This window comes from Nematolebias whitei, chromosome 7 (genome assembly GCF_014905685.2).
Source record: "Nematolebias whitei isolate Nwh7 chromosome 7, NemWhi1, whole genome shotgun sequence".
Taxonomy (NCBI): domain Eukaryota; kingdom Metazoa; phylum Chordata; class Actinopteri; order Cyprinodontiformes; family Rivulidae; genus Nematolebias; species Nematolebias whitei.
Window position 1 is genome coordinate 43504784 of NC_056504.1, and position 27767 is coordinate 43532550.

The 27767-nt window shown below is 37.8% G+C and overlaps 2 protein-coding genes across 2 annotated transcripts in view; both read right to left on the reverse strand.

The window, feature by feature from the left end:
* The window catches only part of LOC119411943 (serine/threonine-protein phosphatase 6 regulatory ankyrin repeat subunit C-like), a 1101338-nt gene that overhangs the window by 123226 nt on the left and 950345 nt on the right, over nucleotides 1-27767 (reverse strand). The gene's annotated exons all lie outside the window — the stretch shown is intronic.
* Nucleotides 23234-27767, reverse strand: part of nab2 (NGFI-A binding protein 2 (EGR1 binding protein 2)) — a 9671-nt gene continuing 5137 nt past the window's right edge. The window contains exon 6 of the mRNA XM_037678927.1: nucleotides 23234-23340. Coding sequence (XP_037534855.1) covers nucleotides 23234-23340 — 107 coding nt within the window. The remainder of the gene's footprint in view (nucleotides 23341-27767) is intronic.

The following is a 27767-nucleotide window of genomic DNA, read 5'->3' on the forward strand; positions in this document are numbered from 1 at the left end:
TATCTATCTATCTATCTATCTATCTATCTATCTATCTATCTATCTATATAAATCATAAAATCTTATTTTGCCACTTTCTGTCAATTTATATCATTTTATTGTCACATTACTTGTTTTAATGTACAGTAACTTCAAATTTTGTTATTTTAAATGTACTTTTATCACTCAGTTATGACTTTTTGTCCTGATGCATGCTCAGTAATCCAGGTAGATTCAGGTGTGATGATGTGCACAACCTTGATTGAACGCTGGTTTGAGCGGAGTGAAGGAAGCCATCTTTGTGAGGAGAACGCGTCCATGGTTAAACAGGGGCGGAGGCCTCGGTGTCCAACTGTCCCCCTCTTACAATGCTCTTATTATAAGTATCACTCAGCCTTCTGTGAATAGCAAGTGGCCTTTAGGGCACTAACGACCAGTTGTTAGGCTGATGGTCCTCCTTTTGCATGTGAACAACTAGTTATCGCTGTCACCAGCAAACTAACTGGTTGATCCACTATGAGAAGGTGCTATTTATAAAAGATGGGGTTTGTTGCAGCTTCTCAGACTGAAGAAGTCTTATGGATAAAAGACAAAATGTTTCAACAAGGAAGAACCTGACCAGAGGACCTGACTTAACCTTGCTAGATCACTTTACTTTACTTTACTTTACTCAATCGTCATTACTGGATCATCTACAGCAGCAAAAATCAATAAAATAATGTAATAAGAAATTCAATACAAGCATTTTGCTCATTTTTAAGAATCATGATAAGTGGTTATGCTCTACGTTTACTGCTGAGGAGTTAAATAAATGTTCAAAAAATAATAATTGACCCATTCAATAAACACTTTGTGTTAAAGCAGCCCACATTTAAACAGAAAATATTTGGCAGCTGAGGGTTCATGCTGGCAGTGCAGAGTTGAGGCCAATTGGCCAGTTATAAAGCTCTAAATAGATTTTGCATTAAAAAAAAAACAGCTGCCATCTTCCTCATTTAGTTGAATTATGAAAAGCATAAAATAAATGAAGCAAAACATAATTTATAACACAATCTAATTAAATGTGTGAGAGGGAGAGTAAAGGGAAAGCAGCAGAATACGGGCCGGAGATGATATTGTTCCAGGGGGAGGAAAGTTAATAGGTTTGTTTGCGACGATGCTGCACCTGCTGTTTGTTGATGGACTGAGCTGTAAATAACTTTGTGAAGCTGTTAGGTGCTCTGTGGGGACTCCAGTGTTTCTTTCTCCTCTTCTCTCTCTCTGTTCTTTGCCTTCATCAACACACGTGCATGTGAAGTCCCGAGAATTTTAATTTATGATGCCTCTGCATGCGTTTGATGAAGTCTGTAGTACATATGTATTTGTACTGCAGTATTAAGTTTTATGTGGGTGTTTTGTTGAGTATGGAAAACCCTCCATGAGTGTATTTATAGAAGGCCATTGTTGAGCCCACAGAGCTCTCAGTAATTGGATCTGCTCTCTCTTATTGAACATGTCAGATGATAAATGGGGGGACGGGTGTCATTACTTGTGGTATCCACATGACAACTCTATGCCTCTCATCACTGTCCTAAGCTCTTATTCCCAGCAGGATTATATGAATAAATGAACAATTAGTCAGCTGAATTATCATTCTGATCTGTGTGAAAGCGATAGTGGAGCTCTCTATTGTTTTGTCCTTGGATATTACCTTTATTATGTTGGATACTTGAAATGATCATATAAAAACTTGCATCTAAAGATATATTTGGAATAATCTGAATTATCCTCTTTGATAGTTTGCAGTTTGTCCTTTTGTTTTAAAATGTTAAAATAGCCATCGTCTTATCATTCAGGAGCACAGCATTTAGGAACAGTGGAACCAGCGTTCTAAGCATAAAATATTAGGTTCTTTCTTGCTTGATGTATTACATCAGCTGCTGAAAAGTTCAGGGCCTGCTTTGTTGTATTTTTAGTTTGAAAATGTGCCAAATGTTTTTAACGTGTGGCAGGTTTGGACTACAGGCGTGACAGTTTAGCACCTTGGCTTTTTTATGGAGCCGCTCTGCTGTAATACGTGCTGAACGCGGTTTGACACGGTATTGATGAGAAAAGCTGGGCCTGAAAAAGACATTGTACGGAAGGCAGCACACAGTATGAGGCTTCCAGGCCTACCTAGATGTTTTAGCACTGATGGCCCCCAAGTACCTCATGTTATGTTATGTGCACCAGTGCACCCTCACCCCATCAGAGATGGTGATTTTTAGTTGTGCACAGCTTGAATGCTGCGTCCATCGTTACTATCCATCCATCTATCATCCATCAGCTTCACCTGCTTCTTCCTTTCTGGTTTGCAATGTTTGTCATTCAAAATGACCCCTGAGGACTCAGTTTTGGACCTCAGGGGTCATTTTGACCCAACGACAGCATGAGGGTTACATTAAGAAGAGCTTTGGCCAAGTGAAGCATACCATGTTTCTGAATAAACAGATTTATTAAAACCCAATGGATTAACAGGAACAAACTTTTCACTGGTTTTGTGCATTAGTTTTAGTTGTTACTGTGGTAATTTCAGCTTACTGTACATTTATGATTAGAACGTTTAATAAGGATGGCTTATAGATATTTTTTTTCAGCTCTGTGTCTATTTGCAGTGTTATAGATCTAAAGATGACATACTTTAAGTAGTGGTTTGTAATTGTTTCTCTGTGTGAAGACATACAATGCACACTTTGTATAATTCTTTTATTTTTATGTTTTTTTTGCAACATTGTTCTAATTTGAATTATGTCACCTACCATAACTTTTATCAAGTCCATGTCAATTTTAGATAAGAAAACACTATTTTTATATTCTTAAATTATTTGCTGACAAAGAGAGGTTGATACCTACGTTATCTTTTGTGCTTCTTTCTTATATTTTTATGTCTTTCTGCTTTCAGAAACATAACTCTGTCTTCACATTTGATGAACTTCCTGCAACTTGTGGCTAATTAATTTATGCATTCTTGCTAAAACAATTTAAAACTAAGCTTTGAAATAGATTACTTGCAGTACACCGACAGATTTTTTTTTTTTGCAACAAGAACATGCTAAATAAATTTGCACTGAGATTTATTTTTCATCTAATGCAATAGTAAAATTAGTTTTTGCAAGAATTTTTCATAAAAAATGCAGCAGAATGGACATAGCTTCAAAGCAGTTGGTTGTGGTGTGTGTGTGTGTGTGTGTGTCTGTGTGTGTGTGTGTGTGTGTGTGTGTGCACCACTATGTTGGAAACTTCTCTCTGCTCAGATGGAGAATATGAGAATGTTACAATTATAAAACAAGATTGACAGGAAGGATAGTGTTGCGCTGGCAGATGACAGAGCCTGGCTGCCTGCCTGGGAGTTATTCAAGGCAACCACCCCCGTAACACACACACACACACACACACACGCACACACACACACACACAGAGCCCCAATTTAGGATCAAAGTGGCTGTAAAGCAGGGGGGTCTTGTTAATGGGGTGTAGAATGAATCTGTGTGTTTAGGTGGACGAGGGGGTTCAAGGTCAAAGTGAGCACATGGTGCCAACCAGAAAGACCACCATCACAAGAAGGTGGTATAAGATGCAATATAAACAACTCCACCAGTCAGTAAGTCACATTTTAAATCCTAAAAACGGCGACCTCTTTAACGATTAGCATCTTTAAAAATGAACACTGAGGTTCAGAGTCTAAAACACTGGAAACACGAGGAAGCGTTAAATCAAGAACTCGTACTTTTAAACAACAAGATCAGTCTGATGCTTCTTTACTTTTGCTGGGTGAAGTCATCAGTGCCCACTGTCTGAGTCATATCAGCTTGACACCGCTGTGGGTGTATTTTTTTGTGACAGCATCTTGACACTTTCTAATAATCTTGCACCATTAACAACCTGCGTCGGCTGCAGCTCAGGAGGGAAACCATGATGTGTCCATTACATCTTAATCGGGATGTTTAACAGGCCGGGAAATCCACTTAGCTGCTTTCTCACTGCTCCACGAGGAGCACTCTGTTCAGATTCATCTTGTCTTAGCAGTATGTTTTATTTTGTTTAAAATAAAGTTAAATTTTTACTCTTTCCAAAAGCTTGTCTATATGTTTGAGTTTTATTTAAAATACAAGTCTTGAAACACTTGGACCAAAAAACTCATCTTGAATTGCATGTTTGCATTGCGACAACCTGCTTGTTAAAAAATGCTTTTCTTTCTTTGTTAATCTCTAGAATAAAACACACCCCGCCAAAATAAATAAATAAATACATAAATAAATGAAACCAAATAAAAAGATAAAGAAAACACAGTGCCAAATCAGTCATATTTTTTTTCTTTTAAGTGGAATACCAAAGACATGCCAACTGAAACTTGGCACATCTGGACATGGTGCACGGTGTGGCCTCAAAAATCTTAACAGGCCTTAAAGGAATAGTTCAGAGTTTTTGAGGTAGGGTTTTATGGAGTTTATGTGATGCAACACAATCAGTCCTCCGCTCATATATCCATCTGATACAAAAACGACACATTTTAAATTCACTTTATGGCATCCACTATAAAATATTTGAGCTGTGAAGAGTGTTGGATTATTGAAATTTGTCTTCGCATTAGCTTTCCTCTAAAATCCTCCTAGCTTGACTCTCCTATGAGATTGCCATTTTGATTCTTCAAGCTTGAGATTGTCCTGACTGCTGCTTACAGCCTGTAAGACACTGACAAGTCATAACAGCTTCACACAACCTCACTTCATCTGATTCAAACGATCCTTCCAGTCAAACAGAACCTGAACGCTGCATCGTCAAGAAATAAGACAAAAATAATGCAAAGGTTTGATGAATGACCCAAATAATGGATCTCACCATCATGATCTGAAAACAACAAGTGATCAATGTTTTTAAGACAGGAAAACAGAAAAAAAGAACCTGACAGAAATGCAGTGATTATAGAGGAGGGATTGTTTTTAAGTTTAAATACTTGGTGCAAGTCGTCCTTTTTAAAGTTAAATGTTTAGAAGACAAAGGAGATGGTCACTGATTTTAGAACAGACTCTTCAGGTGAAGCTGTTGAGGTGGTGAGTCAATATAAATATCTGGGATCTGTCCTCGATGACAAACTGACCTTTGACCCCCATGTGAACTCACTTCGTAAGAAGACCCACCAGAGAACGTATTTTTTATCGAAAGCTCTGTGGTTTTAATGTTGATTCTACTTTTATGAGAATGTTTTATTCATGTTTTATTGAGTCTCTTTTAACCTTTACCTTCATCTGTTGGTTTGGATTGTTCACACGCAAAATTCAGGGATTGTTAGGATGTGCAGCAAAACTGCTGGCATAGCCCTACACTGACCTACACAAGGTGAGGTCAGTGAACAAGGCCAGGCTGATTCTGGCAGATCCTGATCACCCGCTCCATGGTGAGTTCAGGCTGGACGCAGGTATCTGCTGGCCAGACGTAGAACGAGCAGACTGAAAAACTCAGCCATCCCTGTAACGATCAGGTTTCTCAACAAACAGCGATGATTTCATGTGCAGTATTATTTTAATGTCTCAATGTCTTACCTAGTATGTTTTATGTGCCTACTGACTGTGAAACAAGTTGCCTCTTGTGGTTAATAAAGATTCTTGAGCTGGAACTGGTTTAAATTGTCATCATTTGCTTACTGGCGCTGTAAAACACAACTGAGTCAGTGTTGTGACTTTGAGATGTGCTTTAGTAAGTTTTGCTGAAGCTCTTGTCAAAACAACGCTACGTGTTAACAATTATTACACACACAATACATAAGGTAATGTAAAAAAACACCCCAACATTATGTTGTATCTTTGTGAAAATGAGCCCAAAGAACACTGATCTGTTGTCTTAAAACGTCTTCCACTTTAGGGAGCAACTGTAAGTGAGCTGTGCCCAGGAGATGTTACATGGCAAATACTTAACTTTATGTCTAAATGATACAAAGGCGAAGGCTGCCAGGCCTATTAACACAGCCTTACATAATCGTCTGAAGCCGAGTTAGATGTCATCTCAATAAAATCACAAGGTGCTGGCTGTAAACCATCTGCCAGGTGTTGACACTGAGGGCAAAATCTGCTGGATGGATGAGATGGAAGTCACTCTGCTGCTCCTATGATTTCTGCCTTAATGTTGACCTATTTATAAATCCATATCAGCTGAACTAAACACATGACTGGACACTTAGGATGCCACACACTCTTAAAATACAGGCAGCTCGCTCACTGGAGACACACACTCAAGGCTGAACAAAGACCTCTCTCAACAGGCGTTCAACACATCAGTCTTCTTCTGGTCAAACAATCAGAAATCCATCCATCCATTATCTTTACCCTCTTTTTTGGGGGTCGTGGGGGTCACTGGTGCCCATATCCAGCAGTCAATGTGTGAGAGGTAGGGGACACCCTGGGCAGATTGCAAATCCATCACCATCTCAGAAACGCAATTACATTAAGAGGGGTAATCGGGTAGAATTAAGATTTGGGTAAATCTTATTTTATATATTAAAATACATCAAAATACAATGAATTCACAGATTGTAACCTTTCTGTGAAGGCAAAGTAAAAGGTCAGTCAGATGTGAAAGGGACACACACACAACTGCAACTGTGCAAGTGCTAACTGCTAAAACCAGATAATCCAGATTACATGCAAAGGATTGTGTATCGTTAGGACCTGAGCGTTTTGAAAGGACATGTGCACATTGCGTTAAGAAGCGGGTAAAGATATGGATATGTGGATGGATGGATATGTTGGTAACTCTTCTAGCTGTTGGTGTCATAAGTTTACAGTCTGAGAGATATTAAATACTTGAAATGAAATGAGACTTCCTGACCAGAAGAACATTAGATCAAAAATACAAATTAGCAGAAAACATTAGAAAAATACAGTATTTTAAGATAATATAGATTATTTGTCCCTATCAAAGGTTAAACTTATTTGATTGCAGTGACAGAGATTCACAAGAACCATATACAAACTGATGATGTTGACAATATTGTGTGGTAGTCAGTTGGATTTAATTAATTAATTAATTTATTTATTTATTTACCCTTTATTTATACAGGTAGTCTCATTGAGTCACGAGAACTCATTTTCAAGGGAGACCTGCTTTTGGGAGCAGATGGTGGAGATTAAGGGCCTTGCTCAGGGGCCCAGAGTGGGGCAGGTGTGGGTGTTTCACCTTTTCCACCCACATTTTGATGTTGTCAGTCCGGGGAGTTGAACCTGTGACTTTCCGATCACAGGCCCATCTTCTCTAACCTCTGTGCCACCACTCCCCTAAATTTAAAGAGTACTAAAGTATCTAAAAGTAACTGGAGACCAAAGTGCTTTAATAATGAGCCAAACGTAAAATCAAATATTGTATTAAAGTCAAGCATAAAATACAATAAATCAGACCAAGGGAACAATAAAGTAAAACAGCAAAAGACTGTTTGTTAAATTCATAAAAGCCTCAGGCTCTGCTTAACCCTAAAAATAGAAAAAAATAGATGATTGTCTTTAATAATCAATTTAACTTCGAGGATCAATCAGTTCTTGCCTTCTCGATTGATTGTTCAAGTGCCACACACACGTCCCACATCTCTTCAGCCTTTTAAATTACTTCACCAGCTGTCCTTCTTTAATAGCATCTTTCATTTGCTTTTGATTTAAACTTGTTTTTCACTCCTTTAATTAGTGAAAAGCTACATCTTTTAAAAACTGCAGAAAAGTAATCTGGGGCCATTTAATTGAACCTTTAATGTTCATTAAAATCTTAAAGATTTCCTGAATGAGTAAAAATTAAAACTGGGTTGAAGGCCAGATACTTTTTTTTTATGCCTTGGGAAATTTTAACTGAACCAATGTGGGTATTTAATTATCTTTTTTACCAAAGTAAAATCCATTAGAGTTTCATATGTCTTTAACTAAAAACTATTGGGCCACTAGAGAAAAAAAAAAAAAAGATTAATTAAAGCCTACTAACAGAATTGTAGGATATCCTGTCTGCCAAAGTTTGATTTGTATTTTTTATCTTTAATCTGACTTCCAGGATTTGAGCCTCAATCAGTTTAAAAAACAGAGAAATTTTATTTATTTTTTATTCTTTTTTTTTTTTTTTCAGGTTTATTCTGCTGAAAGTGGCGGGCAATGCTGGAGACATTTTGAGCTTTTCTTAAGTGAAGAAACATCCCGCACACACAACCAGCACTTCATCAGACAAACTAAACAAACCAGATTGCATGCTCAAAATGTAAACTTTTAAATAAAATTAAACGCTTATCATTCCTTGAAGGAATGCACACGCTTTATGTGCTGGAGTTTTAGGCTGAGATCATCTAATGCAGAGTTGTTTTGCTCAAACCTTGAAAATAATGTGCTCATCCTCGTGCAATAATAGAATGTCACACTCAGAGCATGTGTTGTTAATGACTCTCAGTTACCACCACAGAGTTATAGACAGCTGTGGTAACCATATTGAATTTGGTAGAAGTGCATTCTGAAAGTTTCATTAAAGCCATATGTGTTTTGTGAGATATTATGCTAACAACCAAACAACGTTAACACCAGCGGTCAATGTTGAAATTTGAGACAAAGATCTCGCACAATAATCACTCAGAGTATTTGTTGTGAATGACTCTCAACTACAACCACATCAGCCTTTTAGCAATTTGAAAACTGACTTGATTAAAGCTATTTTTGTGTTTTCTGATGTCAGTTGGCTGTGGCAGCCGTCCTAAATTGACTTGGCTGTGAAAGTGAATCATTTCCAGAGGTGCATCCAGTGAATATTTACTGAAAGTTTCATTAAAATCTGTCCAACCATTCATGAAATATTTTCCTAACAGACAGGAACTAAATTAATGGGAAAATTATAAACAACATTCTAACAATACAATCTTAAAAATCTTAGAATATTACTGTATTTGTAAAATTGACTGCCTTACAGTATACATTTATTTTGTGTTTTTAAAGTCAGTCAGCTGTGGCAGCCATCTTGGACTCCAAAACCAGCTTTGGCTTTTGGCGGTGGATAATAAATATGTCAAATTATTTTTATTTCTGTATCATGAAGGGTTGGACATTTGTTTATAATTTTCCTCTCTTTTTACAACTTTTTGAGGCACCTTTTCCAAACAACAGGTCGGCTCTTTAATTTTGAAAGGATCGACGTTAACAGGAAGAGGTGTGGCATGTTCACCTGACAGGTGTGGTGACGTCAGAAGGAAAAAAAAAAAACATGCGGATCTGATTCAGCTCATTCATGACTGAACCTCTTCCTGCTGGAGAACTATCTATCTTTGTAAGTAAAGCTTTTATTTTATTTTATCATGATTTACGAAACATCACGTGACTTATTCTTGACGTTAGGAATATAAAATCTGTGTAGTTTAAATCAGGTGAGAAAACGACAGCTGCTCCCACAGTCACAGGTAAAAACATTTATCATACACATATTAATGTTTTTGTTGGTGTGGTGGTAAAAAGTATTCACTGACATATGTTTTTAGTATTACTCACAAATCTGTGTAACAATAGTGACACTTTTACTAAATTAAACATTACAGAGCTAGTGTGACTGTCATTAGAAGCAATGAAACACACACTCACATGCACACCCGCGCACACAAGTTGGTCTTTCTATATTTACAGGGACTTTGCATTGACTTCCATTCATTTTTCATTGATTCCTATAGCAGCCTAACCCTGACCCATACCCTAAATCTAACATTACCAGTACATACCTAACCCTAAACCTAACCCACCAACAACACGTCTTCTTATGGGGTCCGGACTTTGGGCCCCATAAGGAGCAGTTGGTCCTCACAATGTAGTGTAAGTTGGAAAAACGGGCCTTACAAGGTAACATAAACAAAGACACACACACACGTTGATGTACATGTTCTATCAGTTCAGGTTCACAGAAGTCAAACTGACGAGTTTCCCCGTTCGTGCGTCAGTGAGTTAAAACAGAAAGTGGTTATTTTCCGTTTAGAGGTCGATGCAAAGACGTGTTTTAAATACCAGTCTGACGGAGAGGCGGTGCAGTTCCTTTTTAAACTAAACGAGTGTTGCTTCTGCATTTCAAAAGCTACTTCCTGATTTTTCAGCTCTTCTAAACAGTTCTGTGTTTGTGCGTTTCTTCTGCGAGAGGACAGGCAGGTTTGGCAGAAGGCTGTTTGGCATCGTGTAAAAACTGGATTATTGAGCTAACAGTGCTTTTATCAAGAGTCCAGATTCAACCTGAGTCATGCGTGTTTTCCTCTGACTACGACAGGAGGCCTGGATGACATTTGAGCTTGACTGGAGAAAACTCAGACTGTAGACTTCCAGGACTCCTGGAAGGACAAACAAGTCCAGTCATATCATGACAGGTAAGCAGGCCTGTATTATGCAAACTGCAGCACGACACAGGAGATGTTATAAATTTATACTCTTTCAGACGAACACAAACAAATAAAGACCAATACTGAAAAGTTCAATTTGTGGAGTTTTACTGTTTAAATGCTGGTTAGTATAATCTGGCTTGTTTATTTAGTTCATCTTTGGTCTTCACTCGTCTTCATATTTCCTGTTTATGTCTTGATTCTACAAATAAATAAAAACAACTAGCATGTGGGAAGAGCAGCAACTGTTCATGTCATAACTGAAAATAAATAAAACCCAAGCCACATTGAACAAAGCAGCCATATTGGGTAACCCCCCCTCCCCCCATCCCCCCATCCCAATACACTTAAAACCTGTTCTTGAAAATATGACATTACTTTCTCTAAAGGCGTTGCCGGACCCAGTTTTCTGGGTCATGTTTCAGTCACTTTGATGGAAATTCACAAAACAAATAATAGCAATTCCAGCACGAATTCTGAGATGAAACATTTTAAAAACTAATATCAACATACAGTACTCATCTTACTTGAAGGCATATGGGGCAGAGAGCCAACATAGTCTAAGGGGAATAGTTTGAGGGGAATGTAAAATAGTAACAAACATGGTATTATCTCTACAACAGTATATACAGAGATACATAACAGGGTAATGACAGACTATTTACAGGGGTGTATATACTGAATAATTCTCAGTCATGTCATCTGGACAGTTTCTGTCCAGATGACATGACTGAGAATTATTGGATTTGATACATGGATGATTGCGCATGAACTTTGTTGCCTTTATATACTGAATAATTGCAGGGTATTTCCAGGAGCACATACAAAGTACTTATTTATCATTATCTGTTTCTATCTAACAAAAATATAACTTGAATTTCTGTCATTTAAATGTGGGGAATGTCTCACCCCTCTGTGGTAAATATTAGTTTGTGACAGTGACATCCATTATCTTTAACCCGCTTCAGCCTTTCTGGGTTGCGGGGGTCACTAGTGTCCAAATCTAACAGTCATTGTGTGAGAGGCATGGGACACCCTGGACAGGTCTCCAGTCCATCACAGGGACACTAAAGACAAACAAGACAAACAACCATTCACTCTCACTTAGGGACAATTTAGAGTTACCAGTCAGTCTAACATGCATGTTTTTGATCTGTGGGAGGAAACCGGAGTACCCGGAGAAAACCCACACACGCACGGAAACAACATGCAATTTCCACCCAGAAAGGTCCCGGGCCGGGATTTGAACTGGCAACCTTCTCACTGAGAGGCAACTAGGTCTGTCACAATAACAAATTTTGCTGGGCGATTAATTGTCTCAGAAATTATTGCGATAAACAATAATATTGTTTGAAATTTGACAATAATTACTAATTATTGTTAAATTTAAGAAGAAATGTTGGTTCATTTTTGTGTGTAGTACCTTATTTGACCACTGGATGCACTAGGCAGTATAAGACTGTTTGAACAAAAGGATGGATAGTGAGGGAGCGAGCAGCATGTCGCAAAGAAAATGAGAGGGAGGCCCCTTGACGTGACATGGGCTGCCTCTCGTTTCTGTTTTTCGGTTCTCAAAATGGCGGATGCTCGTGTGATTTGAGCTCTTTAGCATAACATTTGTAACACAAAGCTTTTAATTAAAAAAAAATCAGCAAACAAGTTCTCAGCAGCATTTTGCAGAGAATAACAACTTTTTACACAAAGGCACGGGTTTCAACTGTGAATTTTGAAGCTTCGACAAGACAGAGTTTTTTTTTCCCAAGGTCAGCATGTTAGCTTAGCTCGTAGCTTTGTCTTTTAAAGCTTTGTTTTACTTCTTTCAGTGAAAACTACCAAATAAAAGACATTAGGGCTCAAAAATTACATATTTTATTTTGTTTCAATCTCACACAGGGCAGCACGGTGGCTCAGTCGGTAGAGCTGTTGCCTCTCAGTGAGAAGGTTGCCGGTTCAAATCCCGGCCCGGGACCTTTCTGGGTGGAGTTTGCATGTTCTCTCCATGCATGCATGGGTTTTCTCCGGGTACTCCAGTTTCCTCCCACAGTCCAAAAATATGCATGTTAGGCTGATTGGTAACTCTAAATTGTCCCTAGGTGTGAGTGAGTGAATGGTTGTTTGTCTCGTTTGTCTCTATGTGGCCCTGTGATGGACTTGCGACCCGTCCAGGGTGTACCCCGCCCCTCGCACAGTGATTGCTGGACATGGGCACCAGCGACCCCCGTGACCCAAAATAGAATAAGCGGGTAAAGAAAATGGATGGATGGAGGCTGATTGGTAACTCTAAATTGTTCCTAGGTGTGAGTGAGAGAGTGAATGGATATTTGTCTCATTTTTCTCTGTGTCCCTCTGATGGACTGGAGACCTGTCCATGGTGTCCCCCACCTCTCGCACAGTGATAGCTAGATATGGGCACCAGTGACTCCTGCGACCCAGAAAGGATGAATCGGGTAAAGATAATGGAAGGATAGATGGAAGTCTCAGTCAGCTTAGTGTCACATGCACAATGAATGAAATAAAGTTCACAAATACACATTTTATTACCCTTGTGAAGACATATTGAGAACATCATTAATAAATTGAACCAATCATGTGGACCACATGCAGTTAATCATTATTTGCTTTCTATCTTTGGCTATGTTGAACGTAACCCATAATGCAAATCCTCTTGGTCGCGTGACACATTATTCATACTGCATTAAAAAAAAACTTGTAATTCTTAACAAAATAGTTTCTTCAGATTGTAGACGTTTTTTATAAATGTTAACATTTTGATAAATTTTTCTACATTTTAACAGTTTTTTGTTACTCAAGTGTTTTTGACTTTAAAACACATGAAACTGAAATTACACTGAATCCTCCTACAGTTACAGAGGCTGTTCATGAAGCCGTGTACAACAACATATTAGAATTAAAAAAAAGTAATTTTAATGTGAAAGGATTGTATTCATGTTGCTGTTTGGAAACGGAACAGTTAACCTTTACATCAAAGTTCGTGCTCAATAATCCAGGTAAAAAAATCCAACAAAGTTCAGTCAGGTCATCTGGACGGTTTCTTTTTTTGTTGAGACATTTTGTCCTTCATCCAAAGGACTTCTTCAGTCCCAGGAGCCACAACAAACTTAGTCCCACAAGCAGCACACTCACATAGTGGACCAACCAGTTTGATGGTGATGATTGTTTCTGGGGCCCGCCCTCTCCCCCGCTGCTTGTGGGACTGAATGTGTTTGTGGCTCCTCGGACTGATGAAGTCCTTTGGATGGAGAACAAAACATCTCAACAACCAAAAAAAAAAAAAAAAGAAACCGTCCAGATGACCTGACTGAACTTTGTTGGAGTTAACCTTTATGTTTATTATCAATTACTACGACTGAAGAACAAGTTTTAAAACAAAATGTTACCTCTTCCTGCCAAGACTTTACTTATTTTAGCAGCACCCCGTTCCACAGTTTGCAGATGTTACAACAAAATGAATGTCATGGCTACCTGTGTTGGTTTTAACTTCCCATCATCAGTGTGCATGTTGTCTGGAGCTTCTGTAAAAACCACTAACCAGTGAAAATAATCGTATTTGATCCCTGTGATGTTTTACAGCAGCAGATCCCTGAACTGGAGACATGGAGGAAGCCTACTTTGAACTCTACCAGCAGTTTCTTCACCTGAGGTCACTCTGCTTGAAACAGGCGGCCCTGCTGCATCAACTCACGACAGCCCTGCAGAAACAACAAGGTCTGCGTTTCACTTCCAGCGCTCTCCAGCAGCGTGTCGCTTGTTTAACCTAACATCTCCGTCTTCACGCAGGTGTCCCTGCTCTCAACGGGGAAGCGAGCCATCTGATCTCCTACCCTGTGGAGCGCAGCCATGAAGTCCCTTCGTCTCTGTATGAAAAGCCTCAACCACTGAGAGTTAAGTTACTGGACCCTGCAGAACCATGCGGCGTTGAACACCCGTCTTGTAAAGTTGGGACTTTCTCTGCTCTCCTTGATGAAGACATGTCAAAGCTCAGTGTGGACGTGCCTCACCACAGAAAGCAGAATGAGAAGACGGAGAAAACATGTTCCTTCATGTTGACTTCAGACTCTTCAGGACACCTCAGCACTGGTTTTGGCAAATTAAAAATTGAGCAGAATGGTCTTGGTGAGGACAGGGTTCAGTGCACAGCAAGGGTGAGTGTCTTTTCTGGACATGAGCGTCTCTGTTTCTTGTTTTTTTAAACTTCTTCCTCCTTTCCGTGATCTTTTTCAGATGCCTGCGACCAACTGTGGGCCTCATGCCGGTGACCTCCTGAACCAAGGAGGAGGAGCTCTGATGTCGGACGTAGCGCTGCACTCTCACGTGTGCGAGTTCTGCCAAGCAGTTTTTCCTGGAGACTCAACAACAAAAGGAGAGTTCCTGCGACATCTCTACACCCACGTCACATAGACCAAACTTAATGTTCCTTCTATTCAGCTGACTTAAGACGATGGGATGATTCAAAAACGATTTGTAAAGATGGACGCCACATGCTCAGCTTTAACGTGAAAGCTTTAAAGGTTTGCTGCACGTGAAAGATTTTCTGAAGTGTCATTAAGGCTGCCTTTATTTTTTATCCCATCTATAGCCATTTATTCTTTTACATATGGATGAAAACAAATTTTATTTGCACTAAACATCCTCAGACTTTACTCATTAAAGAAACTTTACTGCATCACATTAACATGCAAACCAAAAATATCTATGATATGATACAGAGCATCTAGTACATACGTGTCAAACTCGAGGCCCGGAGGCCAAATGTGGTCCTCGTTAACATCTTATCTGGCCCCCAAGATGTTATTTTAAATGTAAAATACTTTATCACTTTACGTTTTTTTTAGTAATCTTTGATTATGATGTCAAAAGTGCAACAGAGAGCGTCCAGTTAGACCAGTCAAACTCTTGTTGATGAACCTGCAACCAAGAAAGAAAGAAGCTGGGGATCTAACTTGAGTTAATGCAGATTCTGAAACTGGCCCTTGTTTGAAAAAGGTTTTAATTTTGGCCCCCTTTTGTAAGTGGGTTTGACACCTCTGATTTAGTATGACCAGAAATATTTTTACTGAAATGGTTCACTACAGGTGGCTCAACTATGAGAGCATAAATTATTCTGTTAAAAGTTTCAGCATCAGTGAAAACACCAGATTTTGGCTTCCATCTGGATTAAAAGTTAATATCTGTGCGGGTCTGAATTTATTTGTTGTTATGGGACCATGCAAATCAAAATCCTCTCCTGTTTTTATTTAGGAAAACATAAATGTCTCTTGTTGGACATGTGAATCTTTATCTTTACAGTTGAGCCACTGATGGTTTTAAAAATAAAATAAATCATTTCAGTCCTAATGAACTGGAGCATCACACATAACTTCAACTTTAAATTGACACTATCTGTTTTGACAAAATGCATAAACTATGATATATGATGAGTATTACCTAAGTGCATCTGTTTATATCTGTTTTGACTTGTTTGCAATCAAAGTCACTTAAATATGTTTTAATGTGTTTTTCCCTGTTTAAACCATTTATTTCTGGCTCAAATACATTTAAATTCAAGTTCTTGAAATCCTATCCACATTATCTTGTTAAAAATATAAAACTTCCCCCATTTTTATGAGAGTAGGACAGAGAGTAGCTATATGGATACAGTTAGAAAGGACATAGAAGTAGATGGAGTGAGGGCAGAGGATACGGGGTGAGATGAAGGATGACTCGTTGTGGTGACCCTTGAAGAGGGAACAGCCAAAGGAAGAAGGATGACAGTAGGGTGGAGCAGTGGTAAGCATATCACTTCACAGAAAGAAGGTCAAAGGATTATGTCCTGGTCTTTCTGGGTGGAGTTCTCCATGCATCAATGGCTTTTCTCCGAGTGCTCCAGTTTCCTCCCACAGACCAAAAACATGCATGTTAGGCTGATTGATAATTCTAAATTGTCCCTAGGTGTGAGTGAGGGTGAATGGTTGTTTGTCTCGTTTGTCTCTATGTGTCCCTGTGATGGACTGGAGACCTGTCCAGGGTGTCCCCCGCCTCTCGCAGACTGTTGAAGGTAGGCACCAGCTTCTTGTGACCCAGAAAGGAGAAGAGGGTAAAGAAAATGAATGACAGTATTTACTGAGGTTAGAAAACAGGAACTACAACACCATGACAGTTCCCTCCACATCTACACCTGCTGCCAGAGTCAAGAAATGATGTCTGTGTTTCAGAGGCTAAATTTAACAATATGTGGTGCAAATCTCAGAAGTTTACACTGTTTTAGCACAATTGTTAAGCTTTGGGATTTCCCTTATTTATGCTTTACGATGCTGCATTTGAAATATAAGAATTTTACAGAAGCAAATTGCTACCACCCCAGGAAAAAAAAAAAAACAGTTTTATCATGTTATAGAACAAAATAATTATCATTATAACAATTTATTTTTACATTACAGTAGTCCCTTGCTATACAGTTTGTTTTTCGCGGACTCGCTCTATTGCGGCTTTTCAAAGTAAGATTGGACATGACACACAACTGACTGATTGATGGAGGAGCCACACGATCAGCATGGGATTTTTATTTAAAATAAATTATTTTAAATTATTTCACACCCGCTGCACCTCTGTGCAGTCCATACTGAAGGACAAGCTTCCTCCTGCAGCTGATCAGCTGATCTGCTGAGCGAAGAGGTGGGCGTGACCGAGAGTGCAGCTGAGGCAGGGAGCTGAAATCACGACGTGCTGTGCTCTTTTAGAGCGTTTAGAGGTTAGAAACATTGTTTAGAGTATTGCAAGAGTGTGGGAAGGGTTTAACACACACACACACACACATATATATATATATACATATATATATATATATATATATATATATATATATATATATATGGGCTTCAGAGTACAAATCCCCCGTGATAAATGAGGGACTACTGTATAACAAAATGTTTTCATGTCATGACTTTATTCTGTGTGTACTCATCATACGGAAATGTACATTTTCTTTAACTTTTTGATTTTCTTTTCTAAACAGTATCATTTTACCAAACAAAAAATGTATTATGATATATTTTTTCTTATAATGTAAAAATAAATATTTTGTTAAAACAGTAAAAAAAAATATATTAAAAGAACATAAAAATGTTATGTTTTGGTTCAGTTTTATTTTTGTTATTATTATTTGTTTCTGGCAACAAAATGCATCCGTAAAAATTAACATTTTCGTTTTGGGGAAAAAAATATTTAAAAAAATTAATAGTGCTATAAACTGGTGCTGGATATTTAGAAATGTCCAGTAAGTGCTGGTAACTTATTACTAACTGGCACGAAGACTTGGCAGTTGTTTTATTGCTGGATGCTCTTCCAGACACAACAACAGATCACTGAGCTACCGCAGCCCTCTGTGTGGAGCAGAGAGCTGCTCTCTGGGGCGACCGGGGGAGCAGATGGTGGGGGCTTAGTGCCTTGCTCAAGGAACCAGAGTGGAGCAGGTGAAGGTGGAGACAGGTGTGGGTGCTTCACCTTTTCCACCCACATTTTGATGTCAGTATGGGGAGTTGAACCGAGCGACCTTCCGATCATGGGCCCACCTTCTCTAACCTCTGTGCCACCATTCCCCTTAATATTAATTCATTCAACCTTTATTTGTACAGGTTAGTTCCAGTGGTCTACATTTTTTTAGTGGGTATACTGTGCTTAGAAACCAAAGTACACCGGTTAGTACAATGTAATCATTAGTTTATTTTGATTTTTAAGCATATTGAACATTTTAAAAAATTTCTGATGCTTTTATTTGAATAAATGTACAACAAACTTTGTACCACAGTTGGCTTTGTATTAAAAATATGTTATAGAATTTATAAAACAGTGTCAAAGCAAAACATTTTCAAGTATTAAGTAATAAGTACAGAAGTATTAATTATACAAAAAAAACTGTTGAACCAACTCACTGTGTCTATAAAATGTTCCATATGTGTTGACAAGGACGGAAGCCCATGTGTCATTGGGCACTTTTAAGTGGGTATTCTGAAATTCCCAAGCTTTTCTAGTACTCCATATACCCGAATAGCACATAGACTACATCACTGGTTAGTTCCCATTGAGCCTCAGGGACTCATTTACAAGAGATACCTGTTAGATACAACACACAGAGTAGATGAGAAAAAAATTAATACATATATAATTACACACACACACACACACATATATATATATATATATATATATATATATATATATATATATACACATACAGTATATACATACACATATAGATATACAACAAACTATATATTTGGTGGTAACTCTTGCTGTAATAAAACTTTGAAGAAAAGACAGTAATAATAGTTCATTCACATTTTCATTGTTAAGAACAAAATTGTCTAAAAACAACAGTAACTAAATAAATTAAAGGAGTGTTATTGTTCCTGTTTCTGACTTCCCATCAGTCAGTCACAACGAAGGCAGCGTGATGTGGAGTTACAGGTTGATTGAAGGTGATGAGGCTGGATGATTATACTCTGAGCTCCAGCCTTGACATCAGATTTGGCTTCAAATCTGAAGAACAGCTCACTGAATGACATCTTTTCAGGCTGAGACAGCTCCAATGTGACAGGGTCCAATTATGTTAGTCAGCTCCGTTGTTTAATCAAACATAGAAAATAAAAATCTCCTGAAACTGAATGTGTTCAGTTTGCACATACAAACAAAAACTTGCTTTTGAGAAATCTCTCCATGAACATAAGTGTGAAGTTTTGACTCTTGCTGGTGGAGAATTTAAAACCTGGACAATCCCAGAGATTTAAAAGATTTTGACTATTTGACTTCCAACTTTCTGGATCCTCAATGGTCCTTCTGCTGTTTGTCATCAGATCAGCTGTCCGCTGTCGGACACTGTTACTGAGGGAATAACTGGTGCTAAAAATAAAGATACAGCTTTGGCTGTAAATAGTGGTGCTGATGGCTGATTGATGACAAGAGCTCCTCTTCGTTGCCTCATTGACTGTTGCTCTCTGAAGAACACTAACGAGAATATAATGGCTGTTGTACAGTCCACATCTAAAAATGTTTTTTTTTTTTTTTTTTACATAATTATCATTATCATCAGTAACACAGGATGATCAGTAAACACAAGCACAGCTGAAGCAGGTGGCAGTGTGCAGCTTTGGAAGTATGAAAATCACTGCATTTTATTGGGAATAAAACTTTTTTTTTCAGGCAAGACAGTTTTACGAAGTGCAGCGTCGTACAAAAAGTCCTGAATAATTATTGTTTCTATATATCTTTTTTAATGTTTTAAATTGGACCTGTGCATTTTAGGCTTCCGAAATGTTATCAAAAGCTCTTTTTTTTTTTACTTGGCTTTGCTGAGGTAACTAGGAAGTGTATGAAAAGTATTGTGTTAGTATTTATGTTGATTTAAAGAAAGTGTTTGATACTACTTACCACAGTATTCTCCTTGAAAAGCCAAATAAATATTGTATTAGAGGGCTAGCATTACAGTGGGTATCTAGTTATTTAGAAGAAAGGACAGTTTGTTCAAATAAATGATGTAAGATCTGAACTTTGTAACATCACATGTGGAGTGCCTCAAGGTTCTGTACTTGGACCTAAGTTATTTATTTTATATATAAATGACCTGGTTAATGTGTCAGGACTTTTTAGAGGTGTTTTATTTGCAGATGATACCACATTTCTTTGTTCGGGTAAAGATATAGCACGAATGTTGGAGATGGTACAGACAGAATTTGTGAAAATACAAAATTGGTTTCAACTTAACAAATTATAATTAAATTTGGCTAAAACAGACTACATGATATTCAGTAACAGTAAGAGAACTGTTGATGCTCCATTTAGAGTCGATGGTGTTGAGATTTGTAGAGTCAGTGAGGTGAAGTTTCTGGGTGTCATCATTGATGAAAAGTTGACATGGAAACCTCACTTAAATAATTTAAGAACAAAAATAGCTACATCTATTGCAGTACTGTACAAAGTAAGGGAGCTACTCAATGATAAAGCACTGTTTATGTTGTATAATGCAATAATTGTCCCACACTTAATTTACTGTATTGAAGTCTGGGGAAAGCATGTAAAACAATTATAAATCCTATTTTTATTTTACAGAAAAGAGCTGTAAGAATTATCACTAGAAAAGATTATAACTATCCATCAAATACATTGTTTTATCAACTGAAGATACTGAAATTCTATGACTTGGTTGATTATAATATTTTACTGTTTATGTATAGGCTCACAAAAACATATTACATTCTAATATCCAAGTAAATTTTGTTAAAAGGGAGAGTGATTATTATCTTAAGGGGATAAAGATGTTTGTGAAGCTGTGGTTTCATACCAGTTTGAAAGAGTGGTCTACTATAATTCAGGGAATAGGATTGTGGAATGGTCTGAAGGATGATGTTAAACCTGCCAGATCTACGTACATATTCAAGAAAATGTTACAAGTTAGTTTTCTGAAGGAATATGGAAAAGCATAACGTGTATCTATACAAATTGTTGTTTGAGTTGATGTTGTTTTTATTTAGCTTTGTTTTTTTTTGTAAATTACTATTGTTTGAATATATTCTGGGGGAAAAAAAGGGCAGATGTGATAAGACTTCTTCTTCTTCTACTGCTTTTCATTTTATTTTTTGATTGTATATATATATATATTATTATTTTTTTTTTTTTTCTATTGTATATAGTTATTCTGTTTTTAATGAAATGAATAAATGTCTAAATAAATAAAGAAATAAATATTGCTGTCAAGAAAAAATTAATATTTGAACACATTATAACTTGATAATTATACTGTACAAAGGTCAAAATATATATTTTTCCTTGACAGCAATATGTTTCAGTATAACAGATCTGTGACTCACCAGGTATAAAAAAAGGCTCTTAAAGTCAAGTTGAAGATTTTTAATTTGTGTTTTTACCAGGTAGCTAGCTTATAAGTCACAAAGACACAATTTGTTTCAATTTTCTTGTTGAATCTATGAAAAATACTAAATATATTACATTTTAATCAACAAAAATACTTTATCAAGGTGAGTTCCTAAGTTTTTATGTGAAAACTAGTCATATGAATATGATCAGCTGAAGGTTAAAGTAGTCTCAGGTCCTACTTCAGGTCTTTGACATGACTTTCAGAGACCATTTATCTGCTGTGGATAGTTGTTTTTTTATGCCTGACATTTTCTTTTTTGTCCTCTGTTGATTTTAAAAAAAAATTTTGAGCACCTTTTTTTTTTTAGCATTTTTTTAGCTGTTCTGGAGAAATGACTGGATGGAAAGTGATTGAAAAGTCAGCCAAATGAACTTTGAAAAACTCTCAGGTTACCAAGATAACATTCGATCAAGACCATTTTAAAAGATTACAGGAAAGTCTCGGTCCTTGGAGGGAAAGTAAAAAAAAAGAGAGGACGTTTAAAACTTTTGCACAATGCTGTGGTTCCATCTTTATGACTTTTTGAAAGCCTTGCACGTTTATGATAAGCTGCAACACTAAAATATATATATATATATATATATATATATATATATATATATATATATATTTATATAACTAAAAACAGCCTTGTTTTTAGCTTATCAAATGTTTGTTTTGTTTCTTCTCTCTCGACGTCTGTGTGGACGAGCGCTGATGACATCACCGGTACTGATGATGAGTCATAGCAGACTCAGAGCATCAGTGCAACCAACAAGATGACAGCAGGACTGCTGCTGGTTGTGTGACGCAGCTCCTGCTGCCTCTTCCACACATCAGAGTCACCAAGATGATAAAATCATCCTTCGAGGAATAAAACACAACAAGGATTTAAATCTGCAAAGTAACATTTATTAAGATATAACAAAATAAATAATCTGTTTTGCAACGTAACAAACTGAGGAAGTTACAGGCAGGTGAAAGTGATGCACAGCAAGCTCACGCACGTTCTGTCATTAATGAATATTTGTCACATTTCTGTCTATGAACAAGAACTGACTGAAAACATTTTAACATTTATTGCGCAGGGCATGAAAGTTTGATTAAATGTGTCAAAAATGAACCTCCAAAGGACTCTTTCTGTAAACTTGTGCAGGTGTATCGCTAATTTACCATAATCTGTCTCAAACGAAAAGAGAATAGCTTTAAAAAGCAGAAATTACACAAAGATCATCGTGTTTCGTCTTAGAGAATGAAGACATGTTAACAAAATAGGGATTAAACAATGTCTTTGATTTAAAAGCTGGATGTGTACCTTTAAAAACCATCAAATCAGCCAGCTGTGCAGAGATGATGGAGACACTTGGACCTGATGCTACAGCAACCTTTTCTAAAAATGTTAGTTTTTAGCTCAAACGCAGATATTATTGACATCTGAGCTAGTTAGGCCTTACCTCTTGATTTCCCGAGGTGCAGAGCTTCAGAACAATATGCTGACACATGCTTTAAAGAGATGTCTCCACCAAAAGATGTGGTTTCCTCTGAAACCACTGGAGGAACTTTGGAGCCTGTTTCCAAAGTTGTAGTGCCCCCTGCTGCTGCCGATGCCTGTTTCACCTGCCGAAGCTGAAATTTCAAACAAACAGCTATCATCTAACATCTTCCCTGACAGATTCAATGTTTTGTTTTCTTTTGACAGCTGATCCTTGCAGGAACACTATCCGTGCACTCAAAAGCTAAAACTGAAAGATCTTTTAGCTACCAAGTATAAAAAACAGATTATTTGGATCTATTCACAATTGATGGGTTTGGGAGTCCATTTCTACAACCAGTTGCTGGTAAGTTCTCAAATGTAGATTTGATTTAGTTGAAAAGAGGAATCCTTTCTCCATCAGAAGTACCTGTGACTTGTTTAAATGACTCTTAGAAGTTCATGGGCTCAAGCTCAAAGTCCCTGGTAAACACAGAGGGTCTCATTTCCCGCGGTGGTTGGAGTTGATGATTTGATCTTTGGTGATACAAGGGCTACTGCTCCTGCAGGTTGTTATCAAGCTCAGACGCTCCCCTTTACTGTCATGATCTGTGGAGAGATGGAGGATTTATTAAAAATAAATCAATTTAGAAGTCACGTGAGAAATACTGATTAAGAAAACAGTGAATCAGAATCAGAGTAAGCTTTTGTATCGAGATAGTGAGATTATATTCGTACAGTCATCCACAAGATGGGCGGAGTGCACGTTGCTGATGCTACCAGAGCTTATTCTTTATCAGAATACGTTTTAGATAGAAAAAGGTAAAAGGTCATGAGGATGGATAGTGGCATTACAAAAAAGATCTCTTCACATCTTGTCCTATCAGGACATGATTTAAGACATCAAAAAACTCTACCAGCAAGCACATTTATAAACATATGCATTTGACGTCAAGGCGATGAGATTTGCCCATGAAGCATTTCCAGACCGGTCATAGTCCTGATAAGATGTTGGTCAGCCGGCAGTTCTGATAAGCCTGCACAGAAATTCTTGGGGGGTGCGATAGACCAAGGTTTTTCTATGTCCCAGGAGAAATTTGATAGTCGGCCTCCTTTTGAGGCCAGACAGGGGAGTTAGATTGTTGATTTTCTTCAGGCAGACTACTTTTTCTTGTCAGCCTTGAGCTCTGTTGGTACTTTCAAGATCCAAAATGGCCAGATTTGTGGACATTCCACTGATCCGTGCTATGAGCCTCATCCAAGGTCATCTCCAACATGCTGGCGAGTCGTAGGAGCTGCATGTGCCTGCGACAAATCGCTTCCGTTTTACGGTTTAGCTCGTAAATCAGCTGATTTTGAGTCCTCGTAGCATGAACCAAACCTTCACACAGACTGCCGATGTTTTCCTCAAAAGCTGATAACATAGAAACCCACCGATGCCAAAAAGCAGAAACCATGCTACCATGAATCCAATTATATAAACATCTGTTTAATAACATTACCTAATGGAAACATTGAATAGTATGAGCATTACAGGCCGGCGTTTTATTAAGGTGCTGCTAACATATGAAATAATATGTGATATGATATACAGTATGATATTATATATTATAGAATATTTTATAATGTAAAATAAACAATTTAATAACTGTGATGGTATAAATCAGGGGTGTCATACTCATTTACAAAAGGGGGCAAAAACAAATCTTGTTCCAGGCCACAGGGTGATTTCATTCAATACATGAACTCAACTCAGTTACGTGACATCTTTTTTTGCATTCAGGTTCCTCAACAAGAGTTTGATCAGTCTCATGTGACATTTTCTGTTGCTTTTTCACATCAGAATCACAGATCACTGAAAAAAACAACTTCTTAAAACGAAAGCCAGCTGGTCAGATAAGTCTGCACTAAATAAAGTATTTACAGTATAATTTTTTTAAGCAAAATGAGGAGATAAAAATATTTAGCATTTAAAATATCTTGGGGCGGGGCAGATAAAATGTTTGCAAGGACAAGATTTTGGCCCATGGGCTTTGAGTTTGATACAAGTGCTGTAAATCAAATATGAATCAATATGATGTGACATATAATAAAATGTATATAATACAACATGATGATATGACGTGATACAGTGCCTTGCAAAAATATTCTCCCCGCTTGGCTTTCTACCAATTTTGTTACATTACAACCTGTATTTAAAATGTTGTTTTAATCTGAATTGTATGTGATGCATCTGCACAAAATAGTCTAACTTGGTGAACTGAAATGAGAAAGAAAATAAATATATTTTTATAAATTTATATTAAAAATGTTGGAAATAAAAAACTGAAAATTGGCATGTGCACGTTTTCACCCCCTTTGCTAAAAAGACCCTAAAAGTTCTGGTGCAACCAATTACCTTCAGAAGTCACATGCTTGGTGAAAAGAAGTCCACCAGTGTGCAATCTAAATGTCATATGATCTGTCAGTATGTATACACACCCTTTCTAAAAGGCCCCAGAGGCTGCAACACTATTAAGAAAGAGGCATCACTAACCAAACCGTGAAGACCAAGATCTCCAAACGAATCAGGGACAAAGTTGTTCAGAAATACAAGTTAGGGTTGGGTTAAAAACAAGTCCAAATCTCTGATGATCCCTGGGAGCACCATCAAATTATTATCATTAAATGGAAAGAACATGGTACAACAAACCTGCCAAAAGAAGGCCGCCCACCAGAACTCTCAGACGTGGCAAGGAGGGCATTAATCCGAGAAGCAGCACAGAGACCTAAGGTAACCCTGAAGGAGCTGTAGAGTTCCCAAGCAGAGGCTGGAGTATCTGCCCGTACGACCACAAGAAGCCATACACTCCATAGAGCTGGTTTTATGGAAGAGTAGCCAGAAAATAGTCTTTACTTACAGACAAAACAGGAAGGTTTGTTTTGAGTTTTCCAAAAGGCATGTGGGAGATTCCCCAAACGTATGGAGGAAGGTGCTCTGATCAGATGAGACCAACAGTGAACTTTTCAGTCACCAAGGAAAATGTTGTCTGGTGCAAAACCAACACATCTCATCACCCAAAGAACACCATCCCCACAGTGAAACATGGTGATGGCAGCTTCATGCCGTGGGGATGTTTGTCAACAGCAGGGACTGGGAAACTGGTCCAAGTCAAGGGGAACATGGATGATGCTGAATACAGGGATATTCTTGAGCATAACCTGTTTCAGACGGTGATTTGAGACTGGGACAGAGGGTCCTCTTCCAACAGGACAATGACCCCAAGCATGCAGCTAAAACAACACTCAACTGGTTTAAGGTCAAACGTGTAAATGTACTGGAACAGCCTAGTCAAATCCCAGACCTTAATCCAACTGAGCATCTGTGGTCAGACTTGAAGACTGCTGTTCACCAGCGGGAACCATCTAACTTGAAGGAGCTGGAGCAGTTCTGACTTGTGGAATGGGCAAAAATCCCAGTGGCGAGATGTGACTTATCCAAAGTGACGCAGCTGAAAGGTGGCGCTACACAGTACTGACTTTAGGGGAGCGAATAGTTATGCACACTGAAGTTTTCTGTTATTTTGTCCTATTTGTTGTTTGCTTCACAGTAAGAAGTAAACCAAACGTTCAAAGTTGTAAGCATGTTCTGTAATAGAAATGATGCAAACCCTCAAATAATCCATTTTAGTTGTAGGTTGTGAGGTAGCAAAACACGGAAAATGCCAAGGGGGTGAATATTTTTGCAAGGCACTGTAAGATACAATACGATACAGTATATGATACGTTATATGATGTGGTTTAATCTATTATATGTATAACATGTTGCAATGTCGTATTATGTATGATACAATACAAATACATGATACTACATACTACTTGACTGATGTAATGTCATATGGTATATTACAATATGATAATTTATATTATATGGAACAATATCATTAAATGTGACATATGATACAACATGATATGCTTCAAAATGATACAATACGATACAACACGGTGTATATGTTATGATTTGATAGTGAAAGATTTTTTTCCCCACAGGAAACTTTCCCACACGAGGTGACATCATCATGGTTTATGTGACCAACCCAAGCTGCTGAAAGACAAAATGTCCCCAGCGCTGTAGCATTGAAGGACTTCTTGGCTGATCAAACAGTGATGAAGCTGAAACATCATGTGGACACGACAGAAAACACGCTGAACAAAAGTTGGTATTGATCATATTTTGTATGGGAAGAAGTGAATCGCATCCTCAGACTGCAAAACTCTCAGAAAAGCACAATTTTCATCATTTCTTTTAATGTTTCATGTTTATTTTGTGTATGAGCCAAAAAAAAAAAAAGTAGCTAATTATTTAAGTTGACCCTTTTGTCATCCTGCGTGTTAATTTGTAAAGGTTAGGAATATAAACATTATGCTTAAAAAAAAAAGAGTTATCAGAAAATATAAATAAAATGAAATTTATATTTAATAATGTTCATAAATGATAATATAACAGAAAACGAAGACAAACTAAAACAGGACGTGGTGATAAAGATGCGAGAGAAAGTTCAAATTAATGAGTGGGGGGAAATTTGGTAAGGTGGATAAAAAAGGACAAACTGAGAGACTGACGCCAGAGATGAAACATATGTCTTCTTTTTTTTTTTGTATTTCCGTAGTCCTTTTGGTGGAGGGAGAGGATGTATGAAAAACACTGTGCCATTTCCCTGCCCACAGGTTTTATTTTTGCTCACTGTCGCTTGGTGAGTCAATGCAACGCCCCTCCAATTACCTCCCACTCCATCGCCCCCACGCCCCATCCATCCCGCCCTTCAGCCCACGCGCCTAACACATTCTGACGTCAGTCACTGCTAAGGAGGGAGGGGGGGTCCGACTCCATCGCCCACAGAGTACTTCCTATCCCCCCTCCCTCCCCTCCCTTTCCGCCTCCTCATGTCTTTGCTTCTTTCTCCTTCTCTTTCTCTCTTCAGCCCAGAACAACAAACTTGCTCAGATCACTTACTTTTTTTCTTTTTTCTGAGCTGTGATGCATCACAAAACTAACA